This window comes from Vespa velutina, chromosome 9 (genome assembly GCF_912470025.1).
Source record: "Vespa velutina chromosome 9, iVesVel2.1, whole genome shotgun sequence".
NCBI classification, from domain to species: domain Eukaryota; kingdom Metazoa; phylum Arthropoda; class Insecta; order Hymenoptera; family Vespidae; genus Vespa; species Vespa velutina.
In genome coordinates, this window is record NC_062196.1 from 4,324,820 (window position 1) to 4,344,463 (window position 19,644).

At 30.2% G+C, this 19,644-nt stretch overlaps 3 protein-coding genes across 11 annotated transcripts; 1 reads left to right on the plus strand and 2 right to left on the minus strand.

Moving 5' to 3' along the window:
* Positions 1 to 446: 446 nt before the first annotated feature.
* Positions 447 to 6,583, minus strand: LOC124951854 (scm-like with four MBT domains protein 1). Of its 5 annotated transcripts, XM_047500828.1 has the most exons (9): positions 6,128 to 6,578; positions 5,517 to 5,777; positions 5,297 to 5,377; positions 4,059 to 4,471; positions 3,874 to 3,963; positions 3,249 to 3,763; positions 2,300 to 3,150; positions 1,580 to 2,229; positions 447 to 1,489 (listed from the first exon to the last, which is right to left on the minus strand). In XM_047500828.1, the coding sequence occupies exons 3-9, from the start codon at positions 5,340 to 5,342 to the stop codon at positions 1,319 to 1,321; spliced, it is 2,736 nt and encodes a 911-aa protein (XP_047356784.1). In that variant the 5' UTR covers positions 5,343 to 5,377; positions 5,517 to 5,777; positions 6,128 to 6,578; the 3' UTR covers positions 447 to 1,318. The 5 variants fall into 5 exon arrangements, with proteins under 5 accessions (XP_047356784.1, XP_047356787.1, XP_047356786.1 ...); XM_047500831.1 differs by having other exon boundaries at positions 1,580 to 2,226; positions 5,517 to 6,583; XM_047500830.1 differs by having other exon boundaries at positions 5,300 to 5,377; positions 5,517 to 6,580.
* On the plus strand, positions 6,305 to 8,969 carry LOC124951855 (peptide chain release factor 1-like, mitochondrial). 2 transcript variants are annotated; one of them, XM_047500833.1, is made up of 3 exons: positions 6,305 to 7,226; positions 7,351 to 7,552; positions 7,676 to 8,969. In XM_047500833.1, the coding sequence occupies exons 1-3, from the start codon at positions 6,839 to 6,841 to the stop codon at positions 8,250 to 8,252; spliced, it is 1,167 nt and encodes a 388-aa protein (XP_047356789.1). In that variant the 5' UTR covers positions 6,305 to 6,838; the 3' UTR covers positions 8,253 to 8,969. The 2 variants fall into 2 exon arrangements, with proteins under 2 accessions (XP_047356789.1, XP_047356788.1); XM_047500832.1 differs by having other exon boundaries at positions 6,308 to 7,226; positions 7,351 to 8,969.
* On the minus strand, positions 8,360 to 19,644 carry LOC124951852 (voltage-dependent calcium channel subunit alpha-2/delta-3). 4 transcript variants are annotated; one of them, XM_047500811.1, is made up of 19 exons: positions 19,337 to 19,644; positions 18,654 to 18,840; positions 17,941 to 18,480; positions 17,357 to 17,764; positions 16,965 to 17,279; positions 16,355 to 16,411; positions 14,675 to 14,755; positions 14,478 to 14,552; positions 14,290 to 14,394; positions 14,129 to 14,200; positions 13,640 to 13,787; positions 13,195 to 13,261; positions 12,868 to 13,037; positions 12,611 to 12,734; positions 12,045 to 12,077; positions 10,866 to 11,140; positions 10,424 to 10,767; positions 10,105 to 10,347; positions 8,360 to 10,031 (listed from the first exon to the last, which is right to left on the minus strand). In XM_047500811.1, exons 1-19 carry the CDS (start codon positions 19,426 to 19,428, stop codon positions 9,639 to 9,641), a joined length of 3,729 nt encoding a protein of 1,242 aa, XP_047356767.1. In that variant the 5' UTR covers positions 19,429 to 19,644; the 3' UTR covers positions 8,360 to 9,638. The 4 variants fall into 4 exon arrangements, with proteins under 4 accessions (XP_047356767.1, XP_047356769.1, XP_047356768.1 ...); XM_047500813.1 differs by lacking the exon at positions 16,355 to 16,411 and having other exon boundaries at positions 19,337 to 19,643; XM_047500812.1 differs by lacking the exon at positions 12,045 to 12,077 and having other exon boundaries at positions 19,337 to 19,643.

The following is a 19,644-nucleotide window of genomic DNA, read 5'->3' on the forward strand; positions in this document are numbered from 1 at the left end:
CTCCTTCTATTTCTAAAGGTGGAGCACTCTGAAGTTAGCCAAAATATAATACGCGGAATTTTGAAAATTGCGCGCACAAAAGTGAGATATTTTAAACGTTATAATATGGGTACATATTTGGATCAATTTAAAAAGATTACGTTTCGATGCAATTTTTGAAAATTTTCCATTATTCGTTGCTTTATGGTCACGTTTATAAACGTGATCATATTTGGTTGTAACGGATGGTGAACGCATAATACAACTTGGGACGAGAGTCGCTTACAAATTATCACGTTTGTCTTTTCAGTCGTGAAAAGTTTAGATGATAGATAACAATCGTATTGATATTAAATTCGTTGCAACGGATTAAACTAATGTTTAAGGTTAGGCTTATATAAGATATTAAAATAAATATTTGAAGAGAACAAAATTCGTGGAAGGATATTAAGGAACAAAGGTTTGTTCAATCGAATATAATTATTGGTATATATTTTACATGATTTAAATGAAGAGAATTATATACAACTTAGATAAAATACATTTATATTCTTCTCCAAGTCTATTTAAAAATAATAATTTCTTTAAAATGCTATCTAGAATAAAGGCAGTTTGGCAAAATTTTCGAAAAGGTCAGGTTTGTTGTATTTATCACTGACAATGTAGTTTTAAATTTAGAATAATTCATATAAAACTAACATTGTAGGTATCTTGATTAATTACAATAAATCAATTTAATTACCATTAATATATAATTAAAATTTTTCTGATATTGTAATTGCATCCAATTATAAATATGACAATGTACATATTTTTTTTAATCGTTATTATTACGATTAAATAATAATTTCTATGTTTTTTATTGTGTATATATATATATATATATACACATACACAGATACAATAATATATATACATACATACATATGTGTGTGTGTAAAAAAATTATATAACCTTTGCACATAATTATGGAGTCAAGTGGAAAAAGCATTTAACGGTAAAATACGCATATATTATGTATGACAAATTGTTTTCATTTAATTAGAATTCTTCTATCTATATATCTTTTCATTTTTGTTACACAAGGAAAAAAAAATATATATATATATATATATATATATATATATATATATATCTCACTTTTAAATCGTATTTCTCAAAAGATATTTATCTTGCTTATTGCTATCATTACCACACATTTTTATATAAATTAAAATACATATATAATCACTATTGGATATGCAATACACTAAATATTTTTGCAAACATTCTTTTGGTTTTAAATTAATACATTATTATACAATTTATAAATAAAAAAATTCGTTTAAAAATTAAAAATTTATGCTATAGGATACTTTTCTGGATCAATTTCATTAATGTGTCGTAAAAAAAATGTGACTTTCACTTGTTCAACATGACGACAAAGTTTCATGGCTAAGCTTGTTCGTAATTTCATATGTTGCGTGAGAGATGGTAAGTTTAATAATAAAAAGGCGAGACCATCGATTTCCTGAAAAACGAGAACAAAAAATCATATTATTTGTTATTAAAAAGTTTGTTTTTTTGAATTTTGTATGTGACGTAATCAAGTATGACTCACTTCTTGTTTAACTCGATAAGCGATGTCTTTACAGTCATTTGTCTTTTTAAGATATCGAAATACGTCATCAACGGTCCAAAATAAAGGATTTGAATCAAGTTTACGTGTTTTCGGTCGTCTTTGTTTTTTTTGCATTCTTACATATTCTGCATCTGCTTCAGAGCAATCGGACTCTATACTTGTGTCCCAGTCACGTTCCCTTTTACTTCCTCTAGTGGTTGTTACATTTTGACTAAACCTTGTAAAATGATGTTTAGTATTCAAACTATTAGGACTTCCTGCTCGATTATCTTTCATTTTTCTATCGTTAAACGAACTTCCAGAGTCCTCTGAAGCATTACTTGACGGAGGTTCAGTCTTAAAATCATCTGATTTATCTGATTTTTCTAAACCTTTTTGTATCATAATATCTATTTCTGAAAGAGGTTGTCTACCATCAAATGTTTCTTCAAGACCATCTGACATATGTTTTGCTAAATCCAACGGCATAAAAGGCATTTCATCTTCGTATTCATAGTTAATTCTTTTGTCTCTATTGCTCCATCTCCCACGCCTTCTTCTACGTCTACCGCCCCATGCCCTTGGTTTTTGTACCATTATACTCGTATAACCTTTTGGTTTGCCTCGTTTTCCAGTTCCCACTGATGCTGCTGAAATTAAAAATTGTTAAAGTTAAATAATGAAAAATACGAAACATGTGGATGTATTTATCATACTTACTGAATTTTGTTTTTGATGTTTTATGACATTTGTCCGGACATTCATTTTCTAATACATGCAAGGGTCCAAATAAATTAGGACAAACCATCAATTTTTTACAAATATTTCTACAAAAATCTGCTACCATGTCTCCAGAAGTAACAACAGCAACACTTGCACGATATGTATTATTTTTATGTTTTGCTTTTAAAACTTCCAAACGATATCCAGGATCTGGCTTTGAATCACACTGTAATACTTTTAAAATTCTGGCACTTCTATATCCAACAGACACTATCATGGATAAAACTTCTCTCATTACTAAGACTACGGGACCAGGTCCTACAGCCTTTGGTAAAGTAGCTAATTTTCCTTTTGATATCATTGGACCAGTAAAACAACGATAATTAAAATATATTTTTGGACACCACAATGAGGAACGTGGTTCTGAAATTGGTATGTCAAGTACATTATTTTTCTTTTCTTCTTTTACAGGTGTTTGTACTTTTTTACAAATTTCAATGTAGTCTTTTGGTGGTTTTAATGGATAATGATTTGATTCACACCATCCAACAGGAAATATCTCTAAGGAACGCATATGAACTATATGTTCTGGTTTGTTGTCTTCATAATTATCTAATTTTATCCATAATAAATTCATAACAATTTTAGTAATGTGAGCAGCACAGATAATGTTCTCATATTCTGGATCAACAGCTTCTAAACGCATACCACATTCAAAACCTGCATCTGCTGCATTTTTTCTCTCATAAAATAAATTTTCTTCAGCTTTTATACTTCCTGTTTTCTTCAAGTATTCATCCCAATCAAACTCATCAGTAGTGGAAATCCAGCCTTCTGGATGTGTAATTCTATGAAAAATATAAATATAAAAAATTTATTAATATCGCATTTTTAATAAAATATTATGAATAATAAATATCGTGTATATATCAAACATAATGCTTACTTGATATTATGTTTTTTTGACCAGCCAATTGGAAATATGTATGGATGTTCTGCTGTACAAAGCCATGTATTTTTTTCAGATTGATTATATAAGCAAGAGTCAATATCAGTACCCTTTACATTTTCATCATATTTATCAATATGGACTAGAAAGTATATGTCATCAAATACTTTAATAATAGTAGCAGGACATATTTTTGTCTGATTTATTGGATTCAATGCCTCCAATTTCATTCCAACTTTAAAATTATGTTTAGGATGGTCAACTTCATTTTTAAATAATTCTACTGGTATATCACAATTTTTTGGTTTTGATTCAAGTAAATCTTTCCATTCTTCATAAGTATGTATATCTACTATAGAGCTAGGTGGTTCTAAAAACCAAGTTGAATCTGATTTACATGCAAATCCATATTGATGTAGATGTTCTGATGTACAAAACATCCAGAAGTCCTTAAACGACGAACCAGGTGTATCATACCTTAATAAAAGACGGCCTCCAACATTTTCTATAATCTGAAAACAAATTTATTCATAAAATAATAATTAAAATACAATGTGACATTTTTAAAAATACCATGAAATTAAAGTTAGATTATAATTTGGTACAATGTAATAATTCTTACCGTAGCTACCCATAATTTATAAGGATGTAACACATCGCTTACTTCAACTTTCATTCCTTGTTTAATCTTTTCTGTCATGCTAAGACCATCCTATGAAAAGAGATATATTTGTTAATAACAATTGTAATAAAATTAAAATAATATTGTAAACAATTACAAGTATGAAGAGGGAAATTAAAATTTACCCCAGTTAACATTCCTGGTGGTACAGTACGTGCAGTTGTTAAAAAATGAGATAATTTTTCAATGCAATCTGGTGATTTTTGAAGTACAACATCAGGAGGCTCTAATTTTTTATTATTTGCTGTACACCATCCAAGTTCATGAGCAGCTTCTTTAGTAAGATTAAACCAAAATTCTAATGTCCTCTCATCTCCACCAAAGTAACGTAATCTTAGTAGTGGTCCACAAGCCATAACAATCGAAGCTATCCAATAAGTAATATCAGATTCATTTATTGTTTTTCCTATTGGTACCTCTAAAGCCATTCCTATTTCAATTCCACTTTGTAATGTTAATTCTACATGTGGAAACATAATTTGTGGAACTTCAACACTTTCAGTAGCATCAAGGTAATCTTGCCAAAAAAATCCATTTTCTGTAACAGTAATTTGAGATAATTAAAAATATAATAAAAATAAATAATATTATATTGAAAAATTATTTTTTCTTCCATATTATTTAAATATATAATCTTTTAATTTCTAATCACATTGACATGTATATTTATTTATAATTACTATAATTAAAAATAATATATTAATATTTTTTATAAAATAAAATTTTTATTAAAAGACCATTATAATGAAAAAAAAAAAATAAAAAAAATAAAAAAAATAAAAAAAAAAAAAAAAATAAATAAAGAAATAAATAAAGAAAAAAAAAAAAGAAATAATTTACAATTTTTATACGATTATTTATTTTCTCGTTATAATATTTGTATATATTCGATAAACGCATATATGTATAGATATCGATTGTAACCGTATATATAAATATGTAAATTTTAGAGATAATAAATTCATGATTATATATACGATTAAGTTTAGAAAATGAAGTTCGAAAGGTGATATTTTCACGTTCGTAAATATATCAACGGGACTTGAACAACAAGTTTATTTATAAATTCCATTATAATATCTCTTTATCTATAAAAATCATACATTTATGATTGTTAAAAGCAATAGTTTTTTTTTACAATAGAAAAGTAAAATATTCCGTAAAACTTAAGGTTACCAAACAACATCTAGCGCGGTTTTGTTACGATCTAAATCACACAACGTTATATAATTATAAAATACGATATATTGCAACTAAGATAAATTAATAATAATCTGTGAGAGAACGTTAAAAGAAGGAAAGAAAGAGAAAAACAAATAAAAAAAAAAAGAAAAAAAAAAAGAAAACAAACAAAACAACTTACCACCTTCTTGATTTTTTTCTTGAGTCCGATTCTCGCACGATTCCATGTTTTCTCGCGTTATTATATTAAGAGAGATAGAGCCTGCACATCATACATCAAAATCAATTTTTTTTATTTAGAACAAGCATCGAAATCATTTATATTATATGTATTATTGAATACGATTCATTTGGAGAAATTTATTTTAAATTAAATACAATGAAAGTTTATCAATACTTACGAACATTAGTACCTAAGTAATCCCCTTTTTCGAAATCTTTATCGAATTTATTTCAACGAAAAATACTATCGTCGCTCGTAACAGTCCGCCGTTCTACGCTTGCCCCGCCGTACATATGTATCGTCGCTCTCTTTCTCCTATCTCACTCTATCACATTATCTCTCTCTCTTTCTCTCTCTCTCTCTCTTTCTTACTCGCACTATCTTTCTTTCGCTTGCTTGTCTCGAATTTCGTTCTTTTTCTTTTTCCTTTGTCTTTTTTCTAAACTTAATAATATATTTAACAAACTTTACTTATCAAGCAACGAACTAGTAATGCGTGAAGAACGAGTAAAATTTCGAATTTATTTCAATGCTCTCCCTGCCCCTATCCTTCTCTCCCCTGCCCCATACCCTTCACTCCCACCACTTACTCTCTCTTTCTCATTCTCTCTCTAGTTTTATTATTCCAACTCCCTTTTCTGACCTCACATTCGTTATTCTTTTTCCCTTTTTCCCGTTATATATAAATGTATGTGTGCGTATATATATATATATATATATATATATATTTGTCTATGTACCGTTACTTGAATGAACCTTGCTATTATGTACAATGTAAAAGGTACATACTTTAAATGTTTTATTATCATCCGTATATCCTTCAGGTATAGAACAAAATTTATGGAAGAATAATTTGGAAGGTTCTGAGGTAAATATGCCTCGGTCTTTACTGCGATTGGTGAGCGTGATCGTTAGCGCGAATCCAGACGTGTATGTAAGTAAAAATTTAATGCAAGAGTGAAATCATATATGTGTATTTATTCTTCTCATTCGTAAGCCTTATGCGCACCATCTAGCGAAATGTTCTTTCTTTTCTTTTAAAGGATAACTTTCTATTATTTCTATCTATATTATAATAATTATTTCAATGACTTTTTAAGTTAAAGATATCAATTTGAAGTAACAAACGATCGGTGTATCAAATTGTATAGACGATTTTCATACAGAAAGACCAACGTTCTTAATAAAAAATTTAACTGAATATATTCGACTAAATTCAGATTACAAGAAACATAAAACAATCAAATCAAATGTTTTCTTCGTAGATGAATTTTGAATGAAGTTGTACTTCATTTATACGGCGATAGACATAACCAAATATATATCTTAGAAATGAAATATTGATTGTATCAACTTTTTTAAAGTATGTACATATTAACAATTTTATCCCGTCCACACTGATTAGCAGACGATACTCTTTAAGCGCACTCTTCAGTATTCTTTTTTTCAAATGGTTAAGCTAGGTAAAACTAGCGGTCTCATTTGAAATCTTGTATTTGTATGATATACATCTTTTGGATTAGATTTTTTTTAACAACGAAAACAATCATGTTTCTTCTAATATTGTCAAGAAGATTTAATTTTCATAGACGACCTATAATGATATATGATACTTCGCAAAGGTGTAATTCTCTAATCAACCTAAATACATTACATAACCTCAAAGGATTGTTTCGTTTCATGTCAAATAATGTATTTGCATCACGTTTAAATTTACCACTTTCTGATAATAGTATTAAAAAGTATTTAGATTATCTTTCTGATACTTATCAAAGTAATCAATGGAAGGAAAATAATTTTGTAAAAATGATTGATATAAAATCTGTGGCAAGCACATTGGAAGATCGTATTAATATTAAGGAAAATGTAAAATACTTGGAAGATCTTGGTAAATAATAACTCACTTTTTAATATAAAGTCATAATTTGATATTTATTTATTTATTTTTTTACTTATTTCTGATGTTGTCATACAGATTTAATATAGATAATTGTTCAAAACTTATTCTTTAGGTAAAGAAGACGAGGAAATGAAACGATTAGCCCAGGAAGAAGAAGTAATATATAAAAAACAGTTGGATGATCTGGATGAAAAGTTATTGAATATAATTCTGTATGATCTCGATAAAGAAAATTATAACAATATTATTCTTGAAATATCAGCTGGTGTTGGAGGTCAAGAGGCTATGCTTTTTGTTGAAGATCTTTATAAAATGTATTTAGGATATGCAGATTATTTAGGAATAGAACATGAATTATTGGAGCTGGATAAAAGTGAAAATGGTATAAGGCATACTAGTATTTTACTTAAAGGTAATTTAGCTTTTAAAAAATTTAGATATGAAGGAGGCGTTCATAGAGTACAAAGAATACCAAAAACTGAAAAATTTGGTCGTATGCATACCAGTACAGTATCAGTTGCTGTTTTACCAGAACCTACAGATATTGAAACTAATTTAAATCATAAGGATTTGAAGATAGAAACAATGCGATCATCAGGTGCTGGTGGTCAACATGTAAATACAACTGATTCTGCAGTGAGAATAACTCATTGCCCAACTGGAATAACAGTATGTTGTGAAACGCAAAGATCACAAATAAAAAATAAAGAAATAGCACTCTTGAAGCTAAAAACTATTTTATATCAACAAGAATTGAATAAACAAATTGGGATTGTTAGTGAAATGCGTAAAAAGCAAATGGGCTTAGGATTCAGGAATGAAAAGATAAGAACATATAATTATAATCAAGATCGTATCACGGATCACAGATTAGAAAATGGAACGATGCATAATTTAAAATCGTTTATGACAGGAGGCGAAGAATTGGAAGAACTTGAAGGTATATTGCATAGTAATATACAAATGAAAATTTTAGTGGAGATGATAAATAAATTAGAGTCCAAAACAAAATAATATTTCATTTCTTCATAAAATTTATTTCTTCTTTTTTTTGACAAAATTTTATGTCATGTATATAAGTGTTAAATTGTATATAGTTTAATCCAATAAATTATACAATATTTAGGTAACATTTATATTTTGTTATATAGGATTCATTCAATAAAATTTCGTAATTTATTTGAAAAAGATACAACAAGATTTTAATAACGACGTGTCCATAGGCACACATTGTTTTTTAACTGTCATATAATACAATAATATACAAAATTAATATCCATAGTCTCTATAAATGTTAAATGCCCACGCGCGCGCGATATATATATTTTACATCGATTAATGTACATACAAAGCGCAAATGATCATTGTTTATTTATGAATGTGCGCTCGTATATGCGCCCCTGCTCGTATATGCACTAGAATATCACTATAAACTTTTATCTATTGTGATCACTATGAAGAATCGTTTTAGTAATTGCATAATGGTTCTTACAGCGAGTAGAGTTCCGACATATTAACACAAGATTCCTTCATTAAACGATTAACCTACATGAGAATGAAGTACTTTTACACCTACAACGTTATTCTCAAGAATTACTCTGTTCGTTTAAGTGGTATTTAAATGTTATGTGTGTTGTAAATGTTTCCTTTCTGTATGTCATTTTTTATGATGATATTGATTTAATATTTATTTACAAAATATGTATCAATATACAACGTACTGAAACCTTATTTGTTTTAACAATGATCAATCAATCATTCAGTAATGCACATTAATCCATGTCCCATGTAAATATTTGATCTTTGTACATAAATTTCACCTAAAAATTGTCTATCTATTCTAACTTACAAACATCGATTTTTTATGGAAAATTTGTCAAACATAAAAAAGAAAACAATGTTTGACATTTTATTTAAATATATGACGATACTAACTTTCGAAATAGTATTAACAATATTAAAGGAATTATGTAGATTTAGAAAGATAAAAAGACGAATAAAGAGAAAAAGTGAAGAGCAGCAGCGCACAGGGCACAGATCGCTTTGCGTTTCGGGCAGTAAGATTTTGCTTTTTGGACTTTCTCAGCTTTTAATCTATGATCTCGCACGAGAGAACGATTGAACGATTAATATTCGCGACATAACTATCTGGTATACATGTATCAGCCAGTATTTCAAGCCGTGCTGCAAATCAGCAGGGTGAAAAGAGGTAGAAACTGAGGGTCGCCTCTAGCATAAGCGTTCCATCGAGATATACGCCGATGCATTTTGACTAGATCCTAAAATTTTGACATTAGATTAATCACGCTTCACATTTCTTTGCTCATTAAGGGTATATCGATATCATGATAGATATCATCTCGCAAAGAAATATATTGTTGGTTATAAAAAAAGCAAGAATTAATTGTACCGAAAGACAATCTGTTTGATCAAAATACACGTTAGCAACAAAAGAATAAGGAAATTGTTTGGCCCTTGTTCACTAGCTAATCCACAGAGATCCTTAATTTCACTTTCTCTTGGATGAGTTCTTATACAGGATTCTGGCCTTTTCCTTTTTAAAAATGTCCAAGCCTTTTGACAAACCAGAGAATTATTTTCATATATCACTTCTTCAGGTACCACGGTTAAAGATGGAAGCGTGGTATCGTAGCAAGTGCCTATGTTAACTACAATTAATAACATGTTGCTGAAATTAACCGGTTGCACGACGTAGGGTCTTGCGCATTCGTCGTTTGTATCAACCTCGATGTTGTAATTTGTTACAGATGAATTGCGCAAATATAAGTATACCTAAAAATTTAATTTTACTTTGATTTAAATGACCTCGTTGATTTAATTATTTTAAAATATTATCTGTATTAACCTCTTTATCGCATGCCTCTGGCCGTGTCCTATTAATTAAAACTTTCATATCAAACAATTTTTCATCTTTGGCATCGACTGGAGCTTTATCATCATTTTCATGATAATCATCGTGCATACCATCATTTTCGTTTGGATAAGCATAAGCGTGTGCATAATCCGAATTCCAAATACCAGCTTTTACCCAGGCCCAAGCCATTTGGCCAATAATCCAGGTAATGACTTTTTTGAAGCTTGTCCAAGGCTGTAAATTAAAATGAAATATATTTTTTTTAAAACGTTCTCTTTTATTTCAAACGTTTTCAAGAAATTCAACGAACCGTCAGTAATATACTAGCATCGTTTTTCGTCTGTTTACTTTTGAAACAAACTGCTTGATAATCGTACATCCTGATTTTCTCAAAAATGCCTTCCTTTACTAGACCAGCCATTACAGGACCTCTGACTTCACCAAAGAATCTTCCAGCGTCGATCTCGTCTTTCGCCGCGATTATGTATCCATTGTTATCAATCAAATAACATGCCCATGAATCGTTACCGCAATGTTTATAACAATTACCAAGTCCTTCGCAATTAAACGTTATATTTTGAAATAGTCCTTGTAGAGCAGTATGTTGAAATTGAAATCCTACGACGGCTGCTGGTGCTTTAGTTTTTCCATTACCTGCAAATAATAATTCAAATATATATACATATATATATATATATATAATTTAAGAAATTTTTTATTAAAATAAATGATCAATTGGGAAATAAATTTACCGATAAATATGGCACGACTGGCAGTGACTAAAGTAGTATTATCTGCTCCTTCATCATCGATTGGGACCGAGAAGACAAAACTTTCTGGTTGAACATAATGTTGTTCTACTGCACGTTTGTACCAGACCTCATCTATTGCTTTAGGATACATGTTGCTAAAGTGATCATCAGGTATAGGATCTTCTTCATCCAATAGAAAATCTTGCCATCTTGTTAAACCACTGTGCGTAGCCATGAAAGCAAGCGTCACTCCAAAACGTTGTTGAAATTCCTTCCTATGAAAAGTTACGTGTTAAAATTTAATCAAATCTTCTCTTTTATTTTTTCTTTTATTTTACTATGATTTATAAATAATACAAAATACGAATATATCGAGCTAGGTATCGTGATTAGTAATTATCTTGGAATTTGCTGATTTGTTCGCTTATACATATACATATATACGTAAATTGTACGTAAGTTTGATTAATAATGTGCCAAGTTATTAAACAAAGATTTATATAAATTTGCACAAATCTCATTTAAATAGAACTTGTAAATTTTTTATTTATTTGTTTTAAGATTTATAATACAGCCAGATATATATATATATATATATATATATATATATATATATATGTATATATATATATGTGTGTGTGTGTGTATATAGTAATATAATATAAATGTGCAAATTTATATGATATCGTACGGAGTAATATATTTTATTTCTACAGCGATACATTTCGTATCGAGAAAATCCATTTGCTATTAGAGTAGAGCTTCACTTCCTCTTCACGAATCCATTCCTGAAAGACGATGCTGGCCCTACGAAGAAGTGTATAAGCAACTTGTTTTGCTAATATAAAAATTTCGATGAACCAACAAGAAGAATATGTGGGACACCAGAGAAAAAGAAGGTAAATGAATATCCAATGAATTTGTGACGAGTCATATAGCAGAAAAAAGATTAAAAAGAAAAGTAAATAAATAAAATAAAATAAATACAATTAAAAAATAAAAACGATCCGAAGAAAGTGGTAACAAAGTAAATAAATAAATACAACTATAGTATACAAACGAATCGAAAAATAATTTAGAGTGAAAGAAAGTTATAGTGCAATAGAGTAATAAAAAGATCGTAATAATTGAGGCAATTTTATTTTCTAAAGGCGAAAGGTGCGATTTGATGAACGTTACCTGGTTAGCAGATTCATCAGCCTAGCTAAAGGTCTGCATTGCGTCAAAGTGGTTAAGTATTAGTCAAAAAAGAATAGGTGCATTTTTTACTATCCTGATTATAAAGAAATTAATAAAACAAGAGAAAAACTGTGCAAATAACTTAAGAACAGAGAAGAACGACACAGTATTATCTCTCTCTCTATCTCTCTCTCTCTCTCTCTCTCTCTCTCTCTTTCTCTTTCCCTCTCTCTCTCTCTCTCTCTCTCTCTCTTTCTCTTTTCCTCTCTCTCTCTCTCTCTCTCTCTCTCTTTCACTCTATCTCACTCTCTCGTTCTTTCTCTCTTTCTTTCTTTCTTTTTCTCTCTTTCTCCCTCTCTCTTGAGTTAATTCATGACGGTGTGTTTGCGCTTGTATGACGTTTCTCGTGATCCGCGTTAAGGAACTAAATATATTCATTTATATCCGATCGAATTCGCGTTGGTATTGCGAAGATTCACAATCTTTTTTGTTTTGTTTTATTTTTGTTTTTTTCTCTCCTTTTTTTTTTTTTTTTTTTATCAAAAATTAATGAAAAATTAACTCACCCTTTTTCTTCGCGGGTGGTACTGGGATTCGCAAACCACTCGGTTACCTTAGCATCGAATACCAGACTCGAAAGAAGGTATCTATCGCAGTAATAGGAATTTTTGTCGGCCTTGTAAGGATTATCTGTTAATATAAAAAGTTTTCTATTACAAAACAAGTTATTTCCATTTTCGATCAATGTTACAAATAGTTTTGTTAGATTTCAAATATTATTAATAATTTATAGTGTGTTATAAATAATAATTTAGATACTAACTGTAAGATTTGCGATGCGAACCATGACCGGAACTCGCGGCAGAAAACTCTGGCGGTTGGGATCTTTGTTTCATATCGATCCACTTCCAACCTGGCAAACGGGTACGTTTCAGAAAATGTAAGAGTTCCAATTCCGAGTTATTGAACTTGTGTTCACCCTCATAATGATATCTATGATAATAATAAATCATTATTATTATCTTTGAATTTATATTATTCAAGTTTAATACCAATTATAGTAAATTAAATTTAAAGTTATTATTTATTAATAGATATATTTATAGTACAATAGTGTTATTAATAAAACAAAATGAAAAAATACACTTACTTGCAATACATCCAATCAGGATGCACCCGCCAGTTGTTACCCGGGAAGTAATCTGTCACGTTTTTTCCTACGACGAGTCAACGTTAGTTTCTTTTTTAATTTAATATTTAAAAAAGAAAGACGTATAAAGAATATATACATAATAAAATAGTTAATGTATGAACACAAAATAGTGAAAAAAAAGTTTATGGATCTATCATATCTTTAAAATTTTCTATCTTTCAAGTTTTCATTTTACTATAGATATTGTTCTTATAGCAAGAATAAAAACTTGATTTGATTTATATTTTATATTAGAACGAATGAGATATTTCAATTTTTGTTGAAAACTTTGCCCTGAAATATTTTCTGGAACGAGATATTTATCTATCTAATTATTAATTTTTATATGTTTTGTGGATTTTGAAAAACGTTGTTATATGTATATAATAAACAGCATACTCACCCCTCACATGAGATCTGTGTATCTCCTCGGTGGCGTGTATACGATAGCTTCCGGCATAATCGTGCTGCGGAAGGCTCACAACCACCGTGAATGGGGTTTTTGATATTCCGGTATAATCGTATTTTCTTTTCACACGACCAACACGTTTCTATTTTTAACAAATAATCAACAAATGCAGCTCAAATATATTCTTACGTTATTTCAATTGAAAATTATTAGGTCAATCAGAAAGTTCTGTTTTGTTTTTAAGTTAAAAGAAAAAAAAATAATAATAAATTTTTATACCGTTTATTAATATATAATTAACAGATTAGTTTTTATTAATATTAACAACTTCTTATTTATCCTGATAAAAGCTTTTGAATTTCTTTCGGATAAAATGACTCATTGGTATTAACAATTTGTGTTCTAATTGAATAGAACATTTCGATAGACCTAATACATTATGAAGTTTTCGTTTTATATATATATATATACATATATACTCACCATGTCATCGTAATGATATTTCGTATGTAACGTCACGCTACCGTTAGCTTGATTGACTACATCGTTACGGAGCTGCAAAGAAACGATTATTGATATTAACCATCATTCAAGGTTGGATATTAGCTTATTAGATGATCTATTAGCTTGTGATAATTTTATACCATAATTATTCCTTCATCGAATTCTCTCGGTCCTTTGTCTTGATCCATTAATTCGACCTCAGTCATATCGACACTGTTGTATGCTGGTTTTAATATGCCTTGAAACTATCAAAGAATATTTTTATGAGATGGACTTATATAATATTTTTACGATTAGAACCTTTCAATTTAATACAGTTCATAGTTACCACAGGTCGAAGATCAGGATGAATTAGGATGTAGCCGTTATTGGTAACGATGAATGCGTATCCATTAACACCCAGCTAGAAAAACAAAAGAAAAAAAAAGCGAATAAAATAAAATAAAAAGAAAACAAAAATAAAAACACGTGAATCGTCTATGGTATGGATTCTAAAGAGATTTAAAATGATCAATAACTTCTTACCATATGTGGCATCATAAACTTTTGTATTTCTTCGATGGGTACGTCCGTGCCGGCAACACCGAGAAGATCGGCGATTCGTGTCTGCGCATACAATTGTCGACAATTTTAAAAGATCCTTCGCAGGTCGCGTGACAGGAACGTTATCGAAATAAATTACAAATGATCATATCATCCCAAGTCGCATAACCAGAAGCGTATCTACCTTCTCCAACAAGGCTATCACAATGAATTCGTTCTAAAGACACACGTTACTAGTATCCAAAAAATGATATACTAAATAAACGAATAACGATAAGTGTGTGTTATCTGACACGTCTGAATATATGTATGTATATAAAACTAGCTCACTACATTCTCAATAATAATAATAATAATAATAATAATAATAATAATAATAATAATAATAATAAAAATAATAATAAAAAAAAAATAATAATAATAATAATAATAATAACAATAACAATAATAATAAGAAAAAGAAGAAGAAGAAAACATAAGAAAAAGAATACAATAATAGTATACATAATAATAATAATAATAATAATAATAATAATAATAATAATAATAATAATAATAATAATAACAAAAAATAAAAGAGTAATTATACTCATAATTATAATAATAATAACGATACACAATAATAACAATAATATCTGACGCAGGCTAAATCCTAGGTGTTAATTTCAAATTAATAATTAGCGTGCCGTTGATCTTTCGATCGTCGATTTTTATGTAGAATACGAATCTTTCCAAAATCAAGTACGAACAAGAATGTAGCTTTTTTGGCATGAAATTTTGTGAAATAAATTTTCGATCGTTAACATAGTAATATTTTCACAAATGATACAATGATTCGTAGTTCATAAAAAACCGACTAACTGCAACGGCGTTCAAACGTAATCTACTAATATAATTCCTCTAACGAAATTCTAGCACTCAATAAACTGCCAAGTCGTGTATAATTATATGAGTTTATAGTTTTGATTTTAATTTGTATTGTTTTTGAAAGTTCTTTTTTTTCAAACACGACGACTGCAGAAAATGACTTCTTCTACGAGTCAGCGATAATAATAATATTTATAATAACGACAACAACAACAATAATAATAATAATAATAATAATAATAATAATAATAATAATAATAATAATAATAATAATAATGATAATAATGATAATAATAATAAAAATGATTAAATTTTACGAGGAAGTTCGCCGTTCGCAATCCAACAGGCGGGCGGGAATTTCCCTTTTTTCTACTCGTCTCGACAGGACACAGGGTAGACTAAAGTACCTAAACCTACCTAATGATTAAACCAATTGCAGTACTAATGTTAGATCAAAATAAGATACCAGAGAGACGAAGGTGGACCTAAAAGGAACGAAAGAAATGTCATACGGCGACCGTTTATTCTCCATATCATGTAAATAAAAAAAAAAAATCTTCTTTGTTCTTTTTCTTTTTTCTTTTTTTTTTCTTTTACCTAGAAATATAGACAAGCCAAATTTATATCGGTTTAGATAAAAATTTAATTCTCGATTATAATTTACTTCTGGATATTATTATTAAAAACGTGCAAAATTTGGATCTGTATACGATCGCTGTATGTACGAATATAAAAGGTGTAGGTATAGGGTTCTATGCATTGAAACAACGTTGCTTGTGTTTTTTGGCTGCCAACCTCTCTTGTCTCTGTCACCCAGTAAGCTTCGTTCACCAGCACCTGCCTTGTGATGTTCTGTGGACAAAGAGGAACTTAAAACCGACGAAAGAGACTGAATTTCTGGATAATAAAACGAATCGATCGAAAAATTTCCATGTAGGACGAATGCAAGGACACGAAGATCTTGATAATAATATTCGTTTTTAGATGGATTTTGGGATTTTCATAATATAATAATGTTATCTCTCGTTAGAGAAAAAGAAAATTTCTTACGGTGAATGAGAATGAATGGGTTCGTGCCGTGAATCAAAATGAGTTAAGCGAATGAATTAAGTTCGAATGAAAAGGACGGGAATTTTTCCAATACGTACGCTTATTTATATAAGTTGGCCGAAGAATTAACATCGAGTATGTACTTTGCCTGTGTGCTTTACCTAACTCGTCAAAAAAAAAAAAAAATCATATTTCTTTTCGCAACTATAGATTCTCTAAATCGTTCTGGATTTCTTTGCGATATTTTTCATTTTATTTAATATATAACACTTCTTTTATATATTATTTTCTTCTTTCGTAAGGATATTATTTAATCATTAAGAGTTAATCGTTATTTAATAAATTCGAAACTTACCGCGTTTTCACGTCTGTCGAAGACGGGCATGCTAACCGAAGTCATCAATCTGTATTCCTGTAAATCATCACTTTGTTCGTGCGATTTCTTTTGCTTCTTCACGAATCTACGGTCCTGTTCCTCCATATTGAAGAGTTTCCGATTTCTATGGTATTGTAAAAATCGTTCCTTTTGTTCTTCGCTTTCACGTTGTTCCCACAGCCAGTCCGTCATTTTTGGATCCGTAATGTCAGCATAGACCGGTGTCCATATAGTTGGATGATCTGTACGGCCCAAAACTAATGGCCTGGCCATCACAGGAATATATTTCAAGACCTAAAGAAAATGCTCAATAATTATTGATATATTTGAATATTTAATTGATGAATTAATTGAATAAAAAAATATTCTACCTCTTCTCGAACTTCAGCTAAAGTACAAAGATGTACGTAATATCCTCTATTCGCGCAAGCCATCCATTGTACCTCACGAACATCCGCTACTTCTCTACCAATCAGGTAAGTGAACATTCTAACCGGCATATCAGCTTTTAAAGGTTCATCAGGATTATCTTTCCAATTATATTCTTCGAAGATCTCCTTATAATTAAAAGGTACTCCGTCAGTTATTAGCATAATTGCCTGATTACATCTTGCCCCTTCTTTTTCCAAACGATAAGTTGCAAGTAGTTCAAAAGCCGTAGTCAAGGCTAAAGAAAAATTTGCAATATTCACTGTTTCGAGATTTGAAATAGCCCTCTTCAGTTCCCTTACGTTTGCTAAATTCGCTTGAACCAAGGTATCATTGAAACAAGGAACCACCTAAAATGGAAGGGTCTTACGTAATACTCGTATGTGACTATTGAAGTCGTATGAAAGTATGAATTATATCGTTGGGAAATGACAAGAAATAAATAAAAGAAAATTCATACGATTTTTAATAATATCAAAAAATAAATAATCAAAGCTAGAAACGATATTCTCCAATAAGACTTTACCTCTTTCGTAATATTCGAGAATGTAATGATATTGACAAAATCATTATTTCCAAGTGTGTCTAAAATATTATTAACGACATGTCGAGCAATTTCTCGACGCATTCCGGTCATGCTACCGGATATATCCATAAGTATAAGAATGTCCTTGGGACTGGTAGCTGCTTCGATATACCAACTTCGTGTTCTGCAATCGAAGAGATCGACCGGTTCCATATACCAATTCATTGCAGGATACTGTCTCATAAAACCCGTAGCACTGCCGAAATATTGCCAGGATAAGGATGGATCTTGTTCGTAATTATTAATAAATGTCTTGTCCAATTCTTCGGACCACTTAATCGCCCTGAGTACTTCCGACGCACGTTCGTATACATTTGTTGGCACGTGAACCGCGGACATATTCAAATTAACTTGTCCACCGAAATGGTCACTATACTCGAGTTCGATTGTATTATTTTTCGCGTTAATAAAATCGAAGGACTCTGGAGGATCGGCATCTGGTGCTGATAAAGCTGACGTTTCGGCAACGTCCATAATTCTCTGGTGAACAAATAAAACCCCCAAACAATTTTTCTCGAGAAATTTTAATAATAACGATAGATGATAATAATAATAATAATAATAATAATAATAATAATAATTATAATAATAATAATAATAATAATAATAATAATAATAATAATAATTATAATAGAAAAAAAGACGAACTATACCCTTATTGCTGAAATTTTAGATTCCATCATCGCTTTGATATCCTTGGCAATTTCATGTACCAAAGCGCCTCCGTCGCGAGGTTTAACATCCGCGTGTTTGTAACTCTCATGAAACTTTTCCACATTCGTTACGTATTTTCCCAATTGCGATAACTCGAAGCCCAGCTTTTCCGCCCATGTTTTCACTCTAAAAGTAAAGAAAAAGAAAAAAAAAATATAGGGGGACGATTTGAATCGATTGATTAATAAAACAACTTTAGCGTCATAGTCACGTTACAGTATGTATCATAAGAGAGTTAAGTCCTTAATGTGATTATACCTGTCTCCTTTTATTATAATTACATATAGCAATATCAATATGTATTATCATCACGTTATATCATGAAAAAAAAAAAATATATATATACACACACACGCGCGCACACACACACACACACACACACACACATACGCGAAATGTTTCTTTTTAGAAAAAAAGGCGTAAATAAATGTATTAAAGGAAGGTTCGACCTTGAAAGCAATCTCGTTGACAAACGTAAAATTGTATCGTCACGGTAATAGATGAGGTGGATTGAATTGAATCAACAACGAAAAGAAAAAACAAGAAAAAGAAGAAAATAAAAAAGAAAGAAAAGAAAAAGAAAGAAAAAAATGAAGAAAATAATCCTGATTGAAATACTTACGTGTTGTGAGAAATACCGTCACCAGGATCGGGTGCCTCGATCAGGATCAGGAACAGGGTGGCGACGGTGGCCGATAGAAAAGAGGACTTCATCACTTCTCGAGACCTCTCTCGCTTCGGCTCTCTGCTGTTTACGGGAGGACACGTTAAACAAAACTGAGCCCGAGAGCACACTCGCGTCTGACATTAAGGATGCCCTCGTAGTCCTCGTCTTCGTCGTCGTAGTCGTCTTCACCGTCTTCGTCGTCGTCGTCGTTGTCGTCGTTGTCGTTGCCACCACCGTTTTCGTCGTCGTACACGTTCTTGTTT